General features: G+C 41.7%; 1 protein-coding gene across 2 annotated transcripts in view; it reads left to right on the top strand.

Annotated features, from left to right (window-relative positions):
- LOC26535340 (angiopoietin-2) overlaps window positions 1–22,110 on the top strand; it is a 193,271-nt gene that overhangs the window by 59,921 nt on the left and 111,240 nt on the right. The window contains exons 2-4 of one of the 2 annotated variants that reach the window (XM_039371516.1): window positions 9,961–10,941; window positions 10,995–11,295; window positions 16,831–17,568. In XM_039371516.1, the coding sequence (XP_039227450.1) occupies window positions 9,961–10,941; window positions 10,995–11,295; window positions 16,831–16,869 (1,321 nt within the window). In that variant the 3' untranslated portion in view covers window positions 16,870–17,568. Of the gene's footprint in view, window positions 1–9,960; window positions 10,942–10,994; window positions 11,296–16,830; window positions 17,569–22,110 lie in introns of those variants that run through there. The other variant, XM_039371515.1, reaches the window with a different exon arrangement.

The raw sequence follows: 22,110 nt of genomic DNA on the forward strand, positions 1-22,110 counted from the left end.
CATAGGGTGCAACTTCTATTGGTTGGTCTAAGCAAAGTGTTTGTTCGTCATGGGAGTTGTTTGTTACCTCGAGGTAGCTATGTCCGTCGATAGCAGTGTAAGGTCCGCCCGTGATAGTGAGGTCTTTATTGATGCCTACTTCATTGCAGGAAAAGTCCCCATCGTCTATGTCTACTGGTAATTTAATTCGAGACTTGCTGTGGGGTGCGATGTTCCTGTGTATGGTGTCGGCATATCTCGTTCCATTTGCCAAGATAGAGCAGTTATCGTATCTTACGATAAACGAGCCGTTTACTATTCTTTCCGGTGCGCAGTTTGTTGATATGTTGAGGTTTACTGCGTTGGTGATGATGAGTATTCCTTCCATTGGGCTGTAGATTTGCTGGTTCCCTGCGGTTTCCACCGTGTCACATGTCGCTGGTTTGTTGTTAAGTAGGTTGTGGAGGCAGGACTGGCTACCGGGGATGGTGGGGGTTTCGCATACAAATTCGGAGTTTACTTTGATACATGGGTCTTGTACAATATTTAATTCTTCGTTATTTCTTAGTATGTAGTTGGGTAGGTTTACTATCTGCGTGCCGTTGAACGGTATTGCTATAATTTGGTACAATTTATAATTTGTAGTAGACAAAATTGGGATCTTGATTTCGAATGTTACGGTTTTTTTTACTGGTGCTAGTACGAAGCGATAATAATTCATAGATCTCGTGGTCTGCGTTGATTTGTATTCCCTGTGTCGTTAGAGAGTTCCTGATTTTAATTATTTCGGGATTGGTTAGGATGTATTTGGGGATTATTTTTAATTTAGAGAATAAAAGGCTTTCCGCTACGCTAGTCAAATGAGCGTAGAGGAGGTCTAAGTTGATATTTAACCTGTGGATAAGACGGTCTAGCTCTAGGTCCCTTTGTCCTGTGTTTAGCTCTTTAAAAATTTTATTTTGATTTGAGTTAATGATATCAGTCATTATCTCCTGTTCCCTATTAATGTGTGTTGCTATTTCCCTGAATCTAAATATTGTTTCATTCTTGAATCTATTCATTCTCTCCTCATTGTTATTTAGGTTTGCTAGTTGTTTGTTTATTCTGTCTTCGTCGTTGGCGTCCATGTTACCGCTTACTATCTTCACTATTGTCCCTAGACCGTTGATCAAGCCTCTTCTAATTCTACCGCTATTGGTGTTGGGTAGCAGAGAGGCTAGCCTATGGTTGATAAGGTCAAGTTTCGCGAGTAGTAGGGATTTAAGGTTAGTGGCCTCCGATTTGTTCGGGAGATCCCCTATGAGCTTGTACAACCCTTTGGCTGCGATCTCGTACTCGTTCAGGTGTATTGTATGCTGTATTGTTGTGAATGCTGATACCGTTCTGGCCTTTCCTAGTTGGACTTTTATTATTGCTTGGTCGTTGGTCAATGGTTTGAATGTCAGTTCCTTGGCGTTGGTCATCGTCAATCTGTAATGAACGTCAGTTAAGTGTTTCTAGTTAGTCATCGGTGGTGTAGTATGCGCCGCCAACAAGCCTAGGCTAGTAACTCCTAATGTAAGGTTCTGATAAAGGTATCAACGCGACGAAATCCCTGGTCAAAAGGTTGGTAATAGAAGTTGGCCAAAAAAATATTTTAGTGGAAGAATATAAAACCCATTGGTGGTAAGAAAATAACACGGAGCCCCAAAATCCAAGTCTATCTATGTGTTAAGCCCATGTCGGTGGTCATTTGGGTAAGGAAATCTTCCTAATCTTTTGTTTGTGTATTTGTTGGTTCCGTGTCGTGTGGAGTGTGCGTCCGCTGTCCCGTGGTACTGTTTGTCTCGTGAAACGGGGTGTTATTTTATTCCTCCTGTTCTCCTTCCGGAAGACTGTGTTTCCGGTAGGTAAGGCAGGGGGGTCCTCCCTCGTTTCGTTGCGTTTAGACGTGCGCTTTAAAGCGATGTCTTCCAAGTGTTTTTTGACTTCCGGGTAGATTTTGGTTTGAAATTCATTGAGTTTATTTAGGAAGTCGTGTCCGGTGTTGAACTTGACTGTTTTTGTGAAAACGTGGGTACGGCCGCTGAAGAGTTCGAACGGTGTTAGGTTCGTGCTCGAGTGGATCGCATTATTGTATGTGACAACTGTCTCTGATAAGATGTCTTCATGGTCCAAGTCCAGTTTCCCCTACTTTCTTTTTGCGAGGATGATTCGGTATATCTCCGTCAGTGTTGAATGGAGCCTTTCGACTGTCGAGTTACTGCTTGACTGTTGAAAGGATGTCACGTGCACCTCTACGCCGTATTGTTCTAGGAAATCCGTGAAAACGGTTCCCGCGAATTCGGCCCCTTGGTCGAATATGACCTTTTTGGGTATACCGAATTGGCAGAAGAATGTTTTAAATGCTTTGGTTACACTGATGGAATTTCTATTGGGTAGAGGGAATGCTTGCGCGAATCTAGAGAATTTGTCTATGATTGTGAGGTTGTAGTTTTTATTGATTGTATAGATATCTGTATGCAGGATGTCTAATGGTTCGTTCGGGATTTCGGGCAATATGTAGGGTGGTTTTTGCGGGTGCCTGTCATATTTGAGTGTGAGGCAGGTCTCGCAATCCCAAATTGCCTGTGTGATGAGGCTTTTTAAGTGGGGTACGTAGATTTCCCTTTTTAGGTGGGCGTACATCTCGTCTACCCCTCGGTGGTTTTTGTTTACGTGAGTTGTTTTAATAAGTGATACTAACTCGTCGGTGCTTGAAGGTTCCTTAAGGAACGTTAAGCACCTGAGGATTTTATAGTTGTTAGTTCCTGTGAAATATTCGGAATAAGAATTTTTAATTATTTCGAAAATTTCGTCAGTAGCGAACACGGCTAAGGTCTTGTTTGGTTCTAACGTTTCTTTCAAGATATCTGTGACTGTCTCTAAGGTAAAGAGAGGTTCAGAAATCTGTCTTCTGATTTTATTTTTGGATCGGACACAGATCGTACATGCCGAGTCTGGTGAAACTGTAAGGGTGACTTGTGAATTAAAAGCGTTGAGTGGGCTCTGGGATACCGGAATGTCTCCTGGTTCGTTCGGCATAGCTATGTTTATGTGAGTATTTGGTTCCACCCTGCTCAGTGCGTCTGCGACGACGTTTTGGGAACCCTTTTCGTGTTCCAATTCGTACGTGTATTCGCTCAAGGCATCCCGCCAGCGAATAAGTTTTGCGTTCTGTCCATTGAAATTCCTAAGTCCTAATAGGGGTTTGTGGTCGGTAACTAGTTTGAATTTCCGACCGTAGAGGTATGGTCTGAAATACTTTACTGCCCACACAATTCCTAACATTTCCTTCTCTATCGTCGAGTAGCGAGTTTCAGCCTCGTTGAGGGTCCTGCTTGCGAAGCATATCGGTCTGTCACAGGTTTTTGGTCCCTGCGACAGCACCGCTCCCAACGCGACGTTACTCGCGTCTGTAGTTAAGGTGAAGGGTAAAGTGAAGTCTGGGTGTCTCAAAATTGGGTCGTTGACAAGTAGTGTCTTGCAGAATTCGAAGGCTTCGCGGAATTCGTTGTTGATTATTACCGACTTGCCACCTTTTAATTGGTTGGTGAGCGGTTTGGTAATTCGCGCGAAATCTTTGATGAATTTCCTGTAATAGCCTATGAGTCCCAGGAAAGACTTAATTTGTCGAGTGGTCTTGGGGCATGGAAATCCTTTTATGGCCTCTATTTTATTAGGGTTCGGTTTGATTCCTTCTTGAGTGACTACGTGGCCCAAGAAATCTATTTCCTTACGTAGGAAGTTCGACTTGGTGAGTTGGAATTTCAAATTTGCTGTGCGGAGTTTCCTGAAGACGGAGTTTATGTCGTCCAAATGTTTCTGGAGTGAAGCGGAGAATATTATGATATCGTCTAGGTAGACTAGGCAGATATCTCCTATAAGCGTGCCTAAGACGTTATCCATGACACGTTGAAATGTGGCGGGGGCGTTTCTCAGCCCGAAGGGCATTCTGGTAAATTCATAATGGCCGTTTTCGACCGAAAATACTGTCTTAGCCCTATCTTCCGGGTTCATTTGAATTTGATGGAACCCACTTGCCAGGTCCAGGGTGGTGAAGTACTTGGCCCGGCCTACGCTGTCGAGGATTTCTTTTATGTTGGGGATAGGGTATCGGTCGGCGATGGTTTTCTCGTTCAGTTTCCTGAAATCTATAACCAGTCGCCATTTCTTGTTGCCGTCCGAGTCGGTTTTCTTGGGTACTACCCAGACGGGTGCGCCCCAAGGTGAGTGGCTATTTCGGATTATGTCTTGTTCCAGCATCTTTTTTATTTGGTTCCGTACTTCCTCTTTATGGATGTACGGGTACCTGTAAGTCTTTACGTGCACCGGTGTATCGTCTGTCGTCGGGATAGAGTGATTGACTGTATTCGAAAAGGTGAGGGTCTCTCTCTCGTCGTAGAATAGCTCCCGGAACTGGTTGCAGACCGCGAACAGTCCTTGTCGCTCTTCTGGGTTTAGGTGCTCAGTTCGGATTTGGTCGATAGGCCGTTTGAATTGTTCGGTGGGGTCTGGCCCCAATGTCATGCTGTAGATTTGGTCGTGTTCGTCTTCGTCATAGGGTGCAACTTCTATTGGTTGGTCTAAGCAAAGTGTTTGTTCGTCATGGGAGTTGTTTGTTACCTCGAGGTAGCTATGTCCGTCGATAGCAGTGTAAGGTCCGCCCGTGATAGTGAGGTCTTTATTGATGCCTACTTCATTGCAGGAAAAGTCCCCATCGTCTATGTCTACTGGTAATTTAATTCGAGACTTGCTGTGGGGTGCGATGTTCCTGTGTACCCCTGTTAATTTGTGTTATTATATCGATTGAGGCGGATTGTGTCTCAAGTTTTAGGTTCTTGATATCAATCTTTGCCTTGAGTTTTGTGAGGACGTCTATGCCCAGGAGCCCGTTGAAGTATGGGTAGAATTTGAAGAGTAGAAGGTTTATTTCGCCCTGCTCTCCCAATTCCTTTGGCATGGGCAAGGTTGTTGCCATTGTCAGGGTATAACTGTCCATGACAGTGGTTATTTTGATTTCTCGGTCGAGGGTGCGGGTTGATTCTTGCGGACTGATGGCCGGGTCGATGAAGGAGTATGAGGAACCGGTGTCGATAAGGAATTTTACGGCTTGAGGGGGGTCAAATAGGTTCAGTGTTATGTAGGGAAGAGTCGAGCCAGGCGTCATGTTACTTAGGTAGCCGACTTGTCGGTCGAGGCTCCTGGTTGAAAATTTACATTGTCGTCGATATTGTTAAAATTTGTTGGAGCCCTTGGAGGGGGTCCATTGCGTCGGTCTGGGTTATCTTGTCTCGGGGCCGGTGGTCCTGCCCTGAAATTGTTATTCCAGCCCCTATTGTCGTTGTTGCGGAATTCCCCTTGCCGGAAGGGGTTATCCCTCCGGTTATCCGTCCTGTAGTTGTTTTGGGGATAGTTGCGGTATCGTTCGAAGCGTCCCCCTGGTCTGTTTGGGGGTGCCCTGTTGTGGTCGAAATTGTTATTGTAATTATTTCTGGGCCTATTCTGTCTTTGGTACATGAAGCTTTGTTTTGCCTGGCACCATTCGTGGGCTTGTTCTATGGTTGACGGGTTCCTAGCCCGGATGGCCGTCCTGAGCGGGTCGCGGATGCCTACTAGGAAGGCATTTAGGCAAATGCCGTTGTAAAGAGCTCACCTCGATGCTGCACAGCCCCCTTGTTCGGAATCGGTGGCCAGTGTCAGCAGCTCGCTTCTCAATCTGTTAATTTCGTGAAACAATTTCCCGAAGGGAAGACCGTCCGGTTGATTCTGTATTTCGGAGATTAGAATAGGCTCCGATTTCTTGCATGCGTACATGCGTTTGTATCCAGCATATTCAGGGCCTCGTCCGCCTTGCCTATCACCTTGTTTCATAGTGTGCGTAGCAGTAGCTGCCCGTACGGAGTCTGATCAGTGCCCCTAATGAGCATGATCACTTCCTCCACGCTCACTATGAATTTTTGTAGTGTCCCCGGTATACCCTCAAAGGTCGGCAGTTGTTTTACAAAGGCTAGTATGTCTTGTGGATTTAGTGTCATATTAATCGATGTATTCATTGAGGTGTTTAGTATTGTGCTAGCGTTGGCCATGTTTATTACGTGGGGTGCCGGACTAGTCGTCCTCGATCCCCCTGACCCGTTTCCGGAATCCATAACTATAATTTCTTCCTCCCTTATCTCTGGTAAACTGCTGCTACTTCTAAGACCTAGCCTAGATTTTGTCTTATCCACGATTGTTTTTCTGGACATTTGCGAGAGTACTAAAGAGTTTGAGATGTATAGGTGTGGATTGTCTGAGAGAATGACGTATATATGTAAGGGTATTGGTATTGGTGTTGTATTCTAGTAAAATGTATATAGGAATTATAGGTGTGGATTGTCTGAGAGAATAACGTATATATGTAATGGTATTGGTATTGGTATTGTATCCTAGTAAGGTGTTTATAAAAATTTTTGGGTAATAAGGGTATAATAAAAATTTTGAATTCGCAAAAAATATATATATATAAGGTATAGAAAAATTTTCTTTTTGTTTAATGTGTATATAATGAATGTATGAATATGTTAAAAAATAGTACGGATAATATATAGTTTAGGGGTGTGGCGTATTCTTTTCTCTTCCCCTTTTCTTAAATTATGTTGGGTATTTTTCTTAGCTACGTATATCTGTTTTGCTTGTACTTATCGATAGTGGGATGTGTTGTCGATCCTAACGAATACGTTGGGATCTGTAATTTGATATTGTTAGTGTATGTTTATTAATGGAGAATTAAATTCCCAAAGCCCCCGGCCAAGTGGTTTCAGTGCAGTGTTTCTCTTTTTTTTTTTTTCTAAGTGTTTTCTTGATACATTGTGCACTGCAGTCGTAAAATTTGATTATTTGTATATTTTTATTTTAGCATCCGATGCGCAAAAGCATCCGACTCCGCGGCGGTCGTTTTGTCGATTTTACTGAGTATAGTTTATGTTGTCATGCGACACCGTCTACAATGTAGCGGCCGGACGCTGCGGCGTGTATGCAAGTATGTGTGCCCACATAAACAAACTCAAGTGGTCGACTGTCAAGTGCGGTTGCCGAGGCCTGGAGGGGGGCTCCCTACGAACTGCTGTCGGTGCCGGTTTCCCCTTTCTTCCCCGGCACACAGAAAGAAATGATCGGCCGCACTTATATACACACAAGCATTAATTTAGGTGGCGGAGCACTAGCATTTGTTAAGTTGGGGCACATAGGTTTCGTTTCCCTTTTTTTTCAGTGTGGCTATATTCACATATTTATGCGCGATGCATGAGCGGCTATTAATTATTATTGATTGCCGCCTATGTATGTTTCTATAATTTTTCTTTGTGTAATATGGGAAATTATTTTTTTTATTGCGGCACATATAAGGCGTTACATATTTTAATGCTCGATGCATTATGTAGCGGCAATCAGCGATTGATTGTTGCTAAAAATATGTTTTCATAAAAAAAATTTGTGTAATATGCAAAATTATTTATTATTATTTTTTATTGCGGCACATATTAGGCGTTTACATATTTTAATGCGCGATGCATTATGTAGCGGCAATCAGCGATTGATTGTTGCTAAAAATATGTTTCCATAGAAAATTTTTGTGTAATATGCAAAATTATTTATTATTATTTTTATTGCGGCACATATTAGGCGTTTACATATTTTAATGCGCGATGCATTATGTAGCGGCAATCAGCGATTGATTGTTGCTAAAAATATGTTTCCATAAAAATTGTTTGTGTAAAAATTATTTGTTTTATTTTTTGTGGTACATATTAGGCGTGTACATATTTTAATGCGCGATGCATTTTATAGCGGCAATCAGCGATTGATCGTTGCTAAAAATATGTTTCTATAAATTTTTTTTGTGTAAAAATTATTTATTTATTTTTTTGTGGTACATATTAGGCGTGTACATATTTTAATGCGCGATGCATTTTATAGCGGCAATCAGCGATTGATCGTTGCTAAAAATATGTTTCTATAAATTTTTTGTGTAAAAATTATTTATTTTATTTTTTTGTGGTACATATTAGGCGCTAAAAATATGTACGTAGTACGTAGTATGTATGTAGTACGAAATTTAAATTGTGAATTTTAGGGTTTAATAGTATATTTGTTTCGTCGCATATTTAGTGTTTACTTTTTTTAAAGCTCGATGCCTTACAGTCATCAGCGATTGATGATCGTTTTAATATTTATTAATATGCCTTTAGATTTGCGTGTGTAATGCACAATTGTTAATGCCGTTTATTTTGCTTCCGCACACCGTAATTTGCTGATTCTGCATATTTGTTCTTGTGTATAATGGTATTTATTTATGTTTGGAGTCGGTTGTTTTTCTTTTAAGCGCACGGAATTTACAATTTGTTCGGATGCACTGCATTCTTTTTAATTTCGTTTCTTTCTTTATTTTACATTTGCACTCACTTATTGAAGTCACTTGGCCGGCTGCTTACCTGCATTAAAGTATAATATTTAAGAATATCCCGGTGATCTTCATATCCTCCTTCTGGATGTTCTGGATCTCCTTTAGGTTCCTTTTCCGGCTGCGCCAGTTACGTCGTGGTCGAGGATCTGTTCTGTTTTATCTTTAAGCCAAGGAGGATTTTTAGTATTTAAAGTGACTCGTTCGAAGTTCGGTGACAGAATGATTTTATTTTTTGAATAAATTTTCCTCTTAGCCTAGCGTACAATTCTTTTGTTCTGCGAAACCCCTTGCGTCGGCACTTTTCACCCGGATGCCCCTTCCAGTGCTTCGGTTGGATTCTTGGGAATCCTGACTCTGCTGATCCAGTGTGGGTTGATGACTTTGCTGCGGTGTGTGTCCGGGTTGAGTGTCTCATATGTAGGTCGCTGCCCGTGGTGGTTTCGGGGGAGGTGAAGGCATGCTTGTGCCGTCACCGATAACTCGCGCGCTGCCATTTCCGTGGTGTCAGCATATATAAATGCCTGCAACGGAATTACGTGCAAGGCGGAGCCAGCGATTTTACCTTTCAGGCCAATATTGTTGCCGGGCTTAAAATGATACATTGTTGTAGCCACTTGAACTTCTGCTATTCTGCCGATGTCGTTCGGTCCCTGCAGTTGTTGTTCCGACACGCTGTTTTCTTGACAAAACCCATTTTCTGTTTCGGAATATTATGAGTATGTATACGAATTCGTAATTTATCAATATTTTGTTTTGCATTCCAAAAATTAAAAAAGATGGTGCTACAAGAAAGAAATCAACTTGTTAAAGCAAGTGTTGTGCGTAAAAAAAACATGTTTCTGCAACGATTAGTTTCCCCCTTAAAAATGTCTTCTAATATCTTTGGAACCAATGCGTTTACTCCCATTTTGTAAAAGACATTTTAATCAATGTGGCTTGTACTTATTAAGTGCTTTTGACTGTCAAGAGCAAAAAAAGAATCGTGTTGTACTAGTAATTCAGAAAAAAATTGTTTTGGCACATGATACTAATTTGGAAAACAATAATTTTGAATAAATAAAACTATTTCTCAAAATGGTTAGCGTAACAGTTTTTAACATTTTGCTGCCCTTGGAACTCCTAAATACCCAAGAAATCTTTACGACTTCTCTATCTGAAATAATACTATTTTACATTTTTATACTGTTTTCTCGAAAATACTAGATTCGTATGTAACAGGCAGATGGAAGCGTTTCCGACATAAAAAGTATATATGATCAGGATCAAAATCCCAAAAACCGCCCAAAAGCTGCCACATCCAATACCTTGGGAAATTTATAATATATTTTTAATTTTATTATTTTATTTCCCAATTTCTACCGATATTTCTGAAAATATTATCGATCGCACTTCCACTAGCTGAGTAACGGGTATCTGATTATCGGGGACTCGACTATGGCATTCTTTCTTGTATTTCCTGATATTGCACATTTACATTCAAGGCTAACATTGAATAATTTTTATTTATCATTTTATTACAGAGAACAACAACTTTTAAATATATTTGAAGTTATAATGGACACCCTTGAAGGAAAACTAAAACGAATTGACATTCTAGATAATACAGTTGATCTTCTTATGAAAAATATGGAAACGCTGCAAAGTCGGGTAATGAACAATATAGTGAAAACTGATTTTATTATATCTCAGCTAAAAGATATAGAAAAATCAATTTCTAATGGACTGCCTCAAGGTCAATCATCGAACTTAGATGTGGTTTACGAAACCACAAAAAAATCACAAAACTCTTCAACGTTTCTAAAGGAAAAAATCGTTAATTTGGATCGAAAAGTATCTGATATAGATAACAAGCTGGAATGTATTAAAGTCCAATTAGATAATAATTTGTTGCATGTTGAAGACTTTAATGTCGAAGCTAGCGAGAAAAAACCAGTTACAATAAATGTAACTGACATCACAAAGGCATTGAGCTATGAAGCTATGACACATGTTACATCCGAATTAAGTGAACTTCGCTATTCAACAGAAAGCATTGATAAAAAATTACAGTTTTACATAAATATAGTTTCTGAAAATATCGGGAGAATGACAAGCATTTTGCAGGAGATTCATTTTGCTGTAGTTGATCATAACAAACAATCTAAATTTTTGAATGTAACAACTGGGACGCCACCGACAAAATCAAAAAAACTTGAAGTGCTTGATAAAGAAATAAGGCCAATGGGTGCAGTATCAGAAAAAATTGATAATGTTTGGGACGTCGTGGTACACACAAAATCAACTGTGGATTATCTTCCCAAGTCCTCTGTCTCATTACCTCAGACACAACGTCAAGAACGTGCAATAGATGAAATCCATCATGACCAAAACTCCGAAACTTACTTAAATATTAACAAATTAGATATGGTTCAAAAACAATTACGAAAACTGGAAAATTATAAGGCCCCTGAAGAAATAACAGATACAACAATAAAAAGTATTTTGGAAAATGAATCAAATAAGTAATTTGATGTTTATTTTTATACTATATGATCTAACCAATTTATATTTTAAGCTACTCTGACACGGATGAAAATTTAAGAACGGAGAGCTTTCTTTTATCCCTCTCTTATATTCAACCAACCATAGTAAATAAAACTTTAACTACACTTTTTACATCCACACCTGGAGATGTCCTGGGTCCAATACATTCGGCGTCTTTAGACACCAACGGTACACACAACAACGGACCTGTAGTCAATGGAGCCAAATCAGCAAATAGGAAAGATCGAATTATCTTTCCAAGCATAAAGAAAAAACCATCAATTCTAAACACAACGATTGCCAATGATTTTTGGGCGCTTAAGGATGTAAAAGTAAGTGTTAAAAAATAATTAGGCAAAAAATATATATATCATTTAATAACGATGTAGTCACGTTTCTTCTATTTTTGCTTTATAATTATCTTCTAGTTCTCACAGCTCCCGATATCTTTACGATTATAGGGTACTTGTTGGCGGGAATCTTTTTAGTACTCCCTAATAAAACTTTATCACCTGCAATATAGCGTGTGAGTTGAAGAAAGAGTTAGAGCGGTTTTGTGTAATCAGGTTGACAGCTGAAGCTCGACGCTATAAACTTATACAGAGGAGCGAGTTTTTAAATACACCTCTAGGAGCTGGACGGTTGTAACATATAGCTCTTCATTGTTTCTGATCATAAATAGTTATAGTATTTTTGTTTATGAGGTAATCACAATCGGTCACCTATATATATAACTTACTGATTTCGTATTATGTCTTCCATGTTGTAATTGTTGTTGTCTTTGTTTATTTCTTAGTTTAGGCAAAATTTAACCAAAGTGTTCGTTTATTGTGGAGTGAGAAATAATTTGTGCCAAAAACTAATAACTGATGTGTTTACTCAAAACTGTAATTAAATTAATGTTATTAGCCCCTTTGGCCTAAATTAGCCTATGCTCTTTATATTTTGGCATTAAAGCCAAGATTGAGATTAGCCGATCGGTTCTGCTGGATGAGTGGATCAGAGGATGTCGGAATGACAAAGCCTTAGTTGATTGGGTTGTTGGCGAATTTAAATTTAATGATATTACTATTGACGAGAAAGCTAAAATCGCTAAGCAAATCAGAAGCTTTCACCTCCATTTAATGAAAAATCTGGCAAAATGTAACCGTACAATTAAAGCATTTAAAAAAACACAGTCCACTTGGCACCACGATGGTTGTCGTGGACCAAAACAACAACCAAGTCGCTTCAGACTGTCAAATGGGACGACCACGACTACCTTAGTGATGCAGGATCACGGCTCAAAAGAAAAATGGCCACGGATCTGGCTGATATTGAAAATAATAAAAGTCTTCTCAGAGCCAGTACCGCTCACACCAATTCCGGCTCTTGCATTTTTGACAGCTCTCTAACCAAAACCCAATACAACGACATAAGAGCTTTGAATAAAACACATTTTACCAACATTTATCCATCGTATAATAAAGTCAGAGAAGCTAAATTAGCGTGTAGACCTGATAGTTCATGTGACAGAAACCAGAGCCCAAATATCTCTCCAAAATTTCCTAAATCCTACGGCCAGTCGAATAATTCTTATGCAAGAGGAGGTATTTAAGAGGCATAAGAACATAACAGTGTCAAACCAAAGACATTATAATAACATACATTGGTTTTGCACTATGCAGCCACTTTTTTGGTGACGACCAAAATTGCTCTCTTTTCGCTCTCCTAAAATCGAGAGCGCTAAAATCTAAAAATAGAATTGTCTTGCTTGTATGAGTAAAAACAATAAAGGAGATCGTGTGCATGTGTGCGTACTCAGGCTAAAAGACGATTTTGGGGCCGAAACCAATTTTGATCTAAGAAACAAATTTGATTAATGTTTTGGTCAATTTCGATTCGTAACTCTTATGGTTTGAAAGAAGTTTTTTATACCCGTTACTTGTAGAGCATTTCTTACCACCCATAATTGCGCGCTTTTTTATCAATATAAAATATAAAAAAATAATTTAAGTGAATCTTATTTGCATTTTAAATACTGAAAATTGGTCATTTTTATACTAGTAATTTGACTAAATAACTATAGTAAGTAATTAAAATGTATACAAAGTAAATTATTAAAACTACTGTAATTTAAAACAAAGAATTTAAAAAAAAAGAAATTACATTTAAAATATTTCATAAAAATAATTCATAAACTAAAATATTATTTATAAAATAAATAAAAATATGGAAACTCTTTATTGCAAAATTTATTTCATTGATGCACGAAGTGCGGACATAAGCACCGAAGAATCATTGACGTCTTATATTTTTCACACGTCGCACGCTGAATACTCTAATGAAAACTATTCTAATACAAAATCATATTTGAAAATTATTATGCATTATTAGGTACATATTATTATATTATTTCTATGTTGAATTAATATTATTATATTATTTCTATGTTGAATTTAAATAATTGTAATGTTAAGGCAATGCAAAACTAGAGTTTTTAAGTGGTGGCAATTTATAAAAAATAATATAGATTTAAAGTCTAAGAACTTCTAAAATGAAGGGCATATCTTGTCATTTTTACAATGTATGTGCATACGTGTGCACCAATACAGTGGTCAGCTGTCGCTGTATGCGTACAAGAGAGCTGCTGGCTCTAGAGCTCTCCGCTCTCTGGTTTTTGAACAAAATTTCGAGAGAGCCTGGAGCCACTTGAAAAGCCACCACGAAAATATCGTGTGCAAAAAAATCGTATGGCGTTAAGCATCTTGTTATTCTAATGTCTGTGGTCAAACTGATCGCAAGCTTTGGATTTGACGGTTCTACCGAGGAAAGTATGTACAAGCTGTACAAGCAGATTTCTAGAAGACGAATCCCATCTCAAAAACGACTCAATTTTCGTTACCAGCCACATTCCATTAAAATTAACAAATGATTTAGAGACACCGTTATGTATAAATAAAAGCCCCCGTACGATTTTGCAGACTTCTAAAGACAGAATTCGCTAAAGAAACAAAAGAACTTATTTTCGCGGAAAAGTATAGTTTAGAGTCATAAATTGAAAACCTCACAGATTTTACTTACCATTTTCAGTCGACAGAAAAATAGTTGTCACTTTTTTCCTCCATCTCACATTGAACGGGCGGAAAGGTATTGAATATAATAACTGGAACGAAATCTAGCCAGGTGTGTCCTATCTGTGGAGGTAGTCCAGAAGATTTTTTAAAAACCGCCGAAATATCAACAAAATATAACTTTAAGGCTAAATTAGAAAATCTAAATTGTGGGATCAGTCCTCTGCACGAATGGATCAGATTTTTTGAGCTTGTACTCAATCTCATACAAACTTGAATTGGAACAGTGGCAAACTCGGGATAATGATTAAAGAGACATGATATTTTTATATTATTTTAGTAGCTATATCTTGCGAATTTCGTATAACTAATTCATTGTATATGGATAACTATAAATGGTATCCGATGTCAGCAACTGTCCACAAAGTTTTGATTCACGGTCATCAGAAAATAGCATTCTATAATAGCATTACCTATCGGTTGCTTTGGAGAGAATCCATCTGAAGCACGTAATAAATTCTACGAGCACGATAGACGATCATATTCGGGACAAAGTTTTCGTGTTAACAATTTAATGGACGTATTTCACCGATCCATGGATTCTTTGGATCCTTTACTTTCAATCCTAAATATAAATAAAAGGTCATCTCAAAATAAAAACAAGAGAGAACGCTATAGTCGAGTTCCCCGACTATCTGATACCCGTTACTCAGCTGGTGGAAGTGCGAAGGAGAGTCTTAAACACTGACAGTTTTTGGCAATTTGTGGGCTTTAGGGTGGGCGTGGCAAAAAGTTTTTTTGCAAATCGATAGAAATTTACAAGACTAATACAAAAATGAAAAAATATCAAAACATTTTTTAAAAGTGTGGGCGTGGCAGCTTTGGGCGGTTTGTGGGCGTTAGAGTGGGCGTGGCAAAAAGTTTTTTGGCAAATCGATAGAAATTTAAAAGACCAATATAAAAATGAAAATATATCAAAACATTTTTCAAAAGTGTGAGCGTGGCAGCTTCGGGCGGTTTGTGGGCGTTAGAGTGGGCGTGGCAAAAAGTTTTTTTGAAAATCGATAGAAATTTAGAAGACCAATACAAAAATTAAAAAATATGAAAACATTTTTCAAAAGTGTGGGCGTGGCAGTTTTGGGCGGTTTGTGGGCGTTAGAGTGGGCGTGGAAACAGGAATCGACAAACTTGCGCTGCTTCTATGTCTTGGGAGTCTGTATGCTTAATCTCAGCTTTCTAGCTTTTGTAGTTCCTGAGATCTCGACGTTCATACGGACAGACAGACGGACAGACGGACGGACAGACGGACATGGCCAGATCGACTTGGCTATAGATCCTGATCAAGAATATATATACTTTATATGGTCGGAAACGCTTCCTTCTGCCTGTTACATACTTTTCAACGAATCTAGTATACCCTTTTACTCTACGAGTAACGGGTAGAAATATCGCTTTGACGGATGAAGATGCACCAAATCAAAGACATTATAATAATAAGATGCGTAACGGCCATACATTGGTTTTGCACTATGCAGCCACTTTTTTGGTGACGACCAAAATTGCTCTCTTTTCGCTCGCCTAAAATCGTGAGCGTTAAGATCTAAAAATAGAATTGTCTTGCTTGTATGAGTAAAAACAATAAAGGAGATCGTGTGCATGTGTGCGTGCTTATGCTAGAAGACGATTTTACGGCCGAAATCAATTTTGATCTAATAAACAAATTTGATTAATGTTTTGGTTTGAAAGAAGTTTTTTATACCCGTTACTCGTAGAGCATTTCTTACCACCCATAATTGCGCGCTTTTTTAAAAATTTAAGTGAATCTTATTTGCATTTTAAATACTGAAAATTGGTCATTTTTATACTAGTAATTTGACTAAATAACTATAGTAAATAATTAAATTATTAAAACTACTGTAATTTAAAACAAAGAATTTAAAAAAAAAAAAAGAAATTACATTTAAAATATTTCATAAAAATAATTCATAAACTAAAATATTAATTATAAAATAAATAAAAATATGGAAACTCTTTATTGCAAAATTGATTTCATTGATGCACGAAGTGCGGACATAAGCACCGAAGAATCATTGACGTCTTATATTTTTCACACGTCGCACGCTGAATACTCTAATGAAAACTATTCTAATATAAAATCATATTTGAAAATTATTATTGCATTATTAGGCACATAGATTGTGCTATTATTATTTCTATGTTGAATTTAAATAATTGTTATGTTAAGGCAATGCAAAACTAGAGTTTTTAAGTGGTGGCAATTTATAAAAAATAATATAGATTTAAAGTCTAAGAACTTCTAAAATGAAGGGCATATCTTGTCATTTTTACAATGTATGTGCATACGTGTGCACCAATACAGTGGTCAGCTGTCGCTGAATGCGTACAAGAGAGCTGGCTCTAGAGCTCTCCGCTCACTGGCTTTTGAACAAAATTTCGAGAGAGCCTGGAGCCACTTGAAAAGCCACCACGAAAAAATCGTGTGCAAAAAAATCGTATGGCGTTACGCATCTTGTTATTCTAATGTCTTTGACCAAATGTAGAACAAATTAATAATGAATATTTTTTTTTTGGGAAGCGATGATAGCGACTCGGATTTGGATCGCGATGATCCATTTTCCATGCATTTGGACGTAGAAAATTATGATAATGATATATTATATGCATAGTTACATAAGAAAAAACTCAGTTTAAATTTATTGTATTAATTTATATTTATAATATTATATATTTATATATAATATATTTATATATTATTATTTATAATTTATTACTACCAATTCTACAAAAATTCAGCTCTCTAGCTCTGGCCTAGTGTCCATTGGTGCGGTTTAAGTGAACTTGCTTCTAAACATTCCCGTCCTCAGAAGAACGCTGCTTAGAAGACGGGAAACATACGTGTTGGATGCTTTACTCACTTTACCTTTTTCCACACCAAGCAACCGGGACAGGAGAGCACTTGATTACGGCGCCAAGGAACTTAAAGACAAGCGATCATCCAACTAAAAATTGTATTAAGAGCACTGGGAAATTCGTCACCAAACCCTATGCGTTCTCCAGTGTAAACGGACCTAAGCTGATCCAATATAATGATAACATTGATTGATCCTAGTGTGAAGAATGTTGGATCTACTAGGGGAAGCTAATAAATTTACCTCCACGTAAATTCTTGCTAATCCGACTTGTGTGTTTTGATGAACAGTTACAAGTCAGTTATCAGAGAGTAGGACTGAGGCCGGACCGGACACGTTGGCGCACCAAACGCTTCAAAACTCCAAGGTAAAACACCCCATTAACGTTTTGGCCAGGTGAAACAAATTCTTTGTGGACAATACTCTTGGAATCATAAACACAAATCAGCATTGTTTTCACTTTTGACTTCTCCAGGTGCGATTTTGATTGGCCCACGTGTTCATCGTCATTTATGTCCTCACGACCACTTTGAAAACGTTAAAACCACTAGTGCAATTGTTTCATCAATTGAAACGCTTCGGTAAAAGTTTTACCAAATTTAAAACAAAATTTAGTGTTGTTCGTAGCTTTTTTTCGTATCGATAAAAAAACATACTGACACTGTGAGGAGTCTTAAAACTCCCCACAAATCCGGGTGTAGGAGATCGGCATAGCAACAGCGAAGACGGCTGGAATGCGAGAGGAGTCAAGGGCGGTCAGGTCGAACGGTAAATAATGGACCTTGGACCCCGGCAAAGCGGAGAGACCGTGAGTTAACGGTACCGCGCTGGACCTTGGACTCAAGCCAGCCAAGGGCACAAAGGTCGAACGGTAACGGTGCGGACTTTGGACAGGCACAAAGAGGACGCACCGTGAACTAACGGGACATGTTTGGACCTTGTACCCGAGCGAGCCGTGTGCAAAAAGGGAAATAACGGGATTCCCGCGGCCGATATAAGGGACGGCACCGGCGCAGCTCGGGACAGTCAGTCAGTTAAACACGCGTAGGTCATACGCGCAAGCGCAGAGTACGGGCGCGAGGCGCTCTGCCCGGACACGGGCGTGCGATCAGACGGTCGGAAGTGCCACACAAGGACAGTCAAGGAGAAGTACGCGAGGGCCGTACAGCCAGTCAGTCAAGAAGAAGTACGCGAGGGCCGTACAGCCAGTCAGTCAAGAAGAAGTACGCGAGGGCCTTACAGCCAGACAGTCAAGAAGAAGTACGCGAGGGCCTTACAGCCAGACAGTCAAGAAGAAGTACGCGAAGAGTCGATACCGAGTGACAGTGAAACGACGGGAACACAAGTGCGTCAAGCGGGCATCCAGAGTGGATCGCCGCACGTGAAGATCAGCGAAGGACGAGCGAACACAAGGACCTAGCGTGGTCAGAAAGGGACAGGGGAGTCAGTGGTCGCAACGGTGGTTCGGAGGGAAGCGCTAGCTTAACTCGTGGACGATACACCCTGCCCCATAACATCCTAAGCCCCGGTCGAGCCCGCAGGCTATCCTTCGGCGAGGACCTAGCGTAGTCAGAAAGGGACGGTGGAGTCAGTGGTCGCAACGGTGGTTCGGAGGGGAGCGCTAGCTCAACTCGTGGACGATACACCCTGCCCCATAACATCCTAAGCCCCAGGCGAGCCGGTACGGATCCCCGTCGGCAGCGACGCAGGCGTACGACGGAAGGACGACGAGGGACGTGCATCCAGCGGCGAGGATCGCCGAATCCTGGTCAACAAGTGACGATAAATAAAAGTGGTTAAATCTGAGAATCTGTCTTCTTCTTGGTCGGGTCACACAAATCATAAATTTGGTGGGACGAACAAACAAAATCTCTGAGCTAGCCGTTGCATTTCGTAGCGAGCCGAAATAGGAAAAACAGTTCGTTACATCTGGCGCCCAACCGTGATTGTCCTGGCCAAAAGAACAGAGGGGAAGATGGTGAAATCGTGGAAGGAGACCGGCGTGGAAATCCTGGTCAAGGAGCCTACAAGGAGGAGGAGGAGCCTTGGGTTGAAGACACCTGAAGCACGGGGTTTGGAGGCAGAGCTGAAGGACAGTCTCTCAGAAGAGGAAGGGGGAAGACGATACAGGGTATCGTAACGCCCAACCGACGTTCAGAAGGAGGAGTTCAAGCGCGGGGCGGAGGCCAGGAGGAGCAGCTCGCAACGACACGCGCAACAAGCGACAGCCGGGAGTTGCGGGAGACCGGCTCTGGGGAACAGCCCGGAGCGAGATGGAGTAGGGATTCCGGTTCCTATCTCCAGCTTCGGGCGTCACCCCTGGTGTCGCGACTCCATCCCCGGACGAGGGAGTCCGTATGCCGAGAGCCAGGATGGCATCATCGTGGTAGAGACGACGGTGGAGGAGGAGGCTTTCTTAGCGAATCGTTGAGCATCGCTTCCGAGGTAATCAACGTGTGGATTGGCACACAGGAGGATGGGGGTCACGACACAGCCCACCTTGGTAGGAAGGTGCGGAAACAACCGCAGCAGCAGGTCGGCGCGAGGATGCCGCAGGCGCGGAAGCGAGGGGGGCACGTGCTGCCGCAGGATGGTCTCCAGTGCGCTTGGAGTCCAGGGTCAGCAGCCCCGGAACAAGAAGGGACGTACCAGCGGTGGTCCCCAACATCAGGATGCAAGGATGACACCATAAAGCTTCTTTGGATGAAAACAAACCAAGTCAGCTGTGGGCATCAAAACACTGGAGAAAATCGGGATGGGGGCGCTACGATAATAGCGGTCGATCGATAGTGAGATCGATAGGGAACAAAAATACTGGATATTAAATTGATTTTCAACACGCTGCCACACTATTGGCAGCAATCGGCACGACATTGGAACATCGGAACAGGAAGCGGCAACGCCGGTCTCCAATATCGATAACTCGATCGCGCAATCAGCGATGGGACAATATCGGTAGGAGTCGGAGGTGGCAACGCCGGTCGCCAACATCGATAAGTCGATCATGGTGAGTATCGGTGGAGTTGCCAGAGATGCGAAACGAGGAAGAGGCGGCAAGTTTAAATGCGGAGCTGGTGACGAGAAGCGGATGGCAACAGATACAGGAGGCTGGAGAAGGGCGCAAAGATCAAGATGCCGAGTCGAGACGTCGAACGACTAGGCTGAGGCTGCCGGGCTGAGATCAAGGAGGCGCAGGTCGACGTGAGGAGAATGGAACGGTGAGGATCAAGATGCCACGTCAAGATGCTCGAATACGCTGAGACGTAAGGCTGCGATCAGGAAGGCGCAAGGAGGTTCAAGATGCCAAGTCAAGACGCTGAACGACGGGATCTAATAAGCTGCGACTGCCAGGCTGAGAACAAAGGGCGCAGGGTCGACGAGAGGTGATTGAGGAAGTTGCCCATGCAAGGAGACACCGAAGCAGAGGACCGCCGGAAGCAGCATTCTTTTGAAATCTTCCGAAGAAAGGGGGAGATGTGAGGAGTCTTAAAACTCCCCACAAATCCGGGTGTAGGAGATCGGCATAGCAACAGCGAAGACGGCTGGAATGCGAGAGGAGCCAAGGGCGGTCAGGTCGAACGGTAAATAATGGACCTTGGACCCCGGCAAAGCGGAGAGACCGTGAGTTAACGGTACCGCGCTGGACCTTGGACTCAAGCCAGCCAAGGGCACAAAGGTCGAACGGTAACGGTGCGGACTTTGGACAGGCACAAAGAGGACGCACCGTGAACTAACGGGACATGTTTGGACCTTGTACCCGAGCGAGCCGTGTGCAAAAAGGGAAATAACGGGATTCCCGCGGCCGATATAAGGGACGGCACCGGCGCAGCTCGGGACAGTCAGTCAGTTAAACACGCGTAGGTCATACGCGCAAGCGCAGAGTACGGGCGCGAGGCGCTCTGCCCGGACACGGGCGTGCGATCAGACGGTCGGAAGTGCCACACAAGGACAGTCAAGGAGAAGTACGCGAGGGCCGTACAGCCAGTCAGTCAAGAAGAAGTACGCGAGGGCCGTACAGCCAGTCAGTCAAGAAGAAGTACGCGAGGGCCTTACAGCCAGACAGTCAAGAAGAAGTACGCGAGGGCCTTACAGCCAGACAGTCAAGAAGAAGTACGCGAGGGCCTTACAGCCATACGGAAAGCGAAGAAGTACGCGAAGAGTCGATACCGAGTGACAGTGAAACGACGGGAACACAAGTGCGTCAAGCGGGCATCCAGAGTGGATCGCCGCACGTGAAGATCAGCGAAGGACGAGCGAACACAAGGACCTAGCGTGGTCAGAAAGGGACAGGGGAGTCAGTGGTCGCAACGGTGGTTCGGAGGGAAGCGCTAGCTTAACTCGTGGACGATACACCCTGCCCCATAACATCCTAAGCCCCGGTCGAGCCCGCAGGCTATCCTTCGGCGAGGACCTAGCGTAGTCAGAAAGGGACGGTGGAGTCAGTGGTCGCAACGGTGGTTCGGAGGGGAGCGCTAGCTCAACTCGTGGACGATACACCCTGCCCCATAACATCCTAAGCCCCAGGCGAGCCGGTACGGATCCCCGTCGGCAGCGACGCAGGCGTACGACGGAAGGACGACGAGGGACGTGCATCCAGCGGCGAGGATCGCCGAATCCTGGTCAACAAGTGACGATAAATAAAAGTGGTTAAATCTGAGAATCTGTCTTCTTCTTGGTCGGGCAATCACACAAATCATAAATTTGGTGGGACGAACAAACAAAATCTCTGAGCTAGCCGTTGCATTTCGTAGCGAGCCGAAATAGGAAAAACAGTTCGTTACAACACTTAAAACGCAATAATTTCATTTGCATTTTTAAAAAGTGTCATGGAAATTTTACTGAAAGTCGATATAGGATAGCAGATTCAAAAATACCTGTTTACTTTGGAACGCACCTTGTGTCATGATCATAGTCGAGTCGATCTGGCCATGTCAGTCTGTCCGTCCCGAACTATAAAAGGTAGAAAGTTGAGACTAAGAATACATAAAGTTTTTTATTAGTCTTTTAAATTTTTATCGATTTGCCAACAAACTTTTTGCCACGCCCACCCTACCGCCCACAAACCGCCAAAAACTGTCAGGGTTAAAATTTCTTCTTCGCACTTACACTAGCTGAGTAACTGGTATCAGACAGTCGGGGACTCGACTGTAGCGTTCTTTCTTGT

The sequence above is a fragment of the Drosophila yakuba genome, chromosome 2L (assembly GCF_016746365.2).
Source record: "Drosophila yakuba strain Tai18E2 chromosome 2L, Prin_Dyak_Tai18E2_2.1, whole genome shotgun sequence".
Lineage (NCBI taxonomy): Eukaryota > Metazoa > Arthropoda > Insecta > Diptera > Drosophilidae > Drosophila > Drosophila yakuba.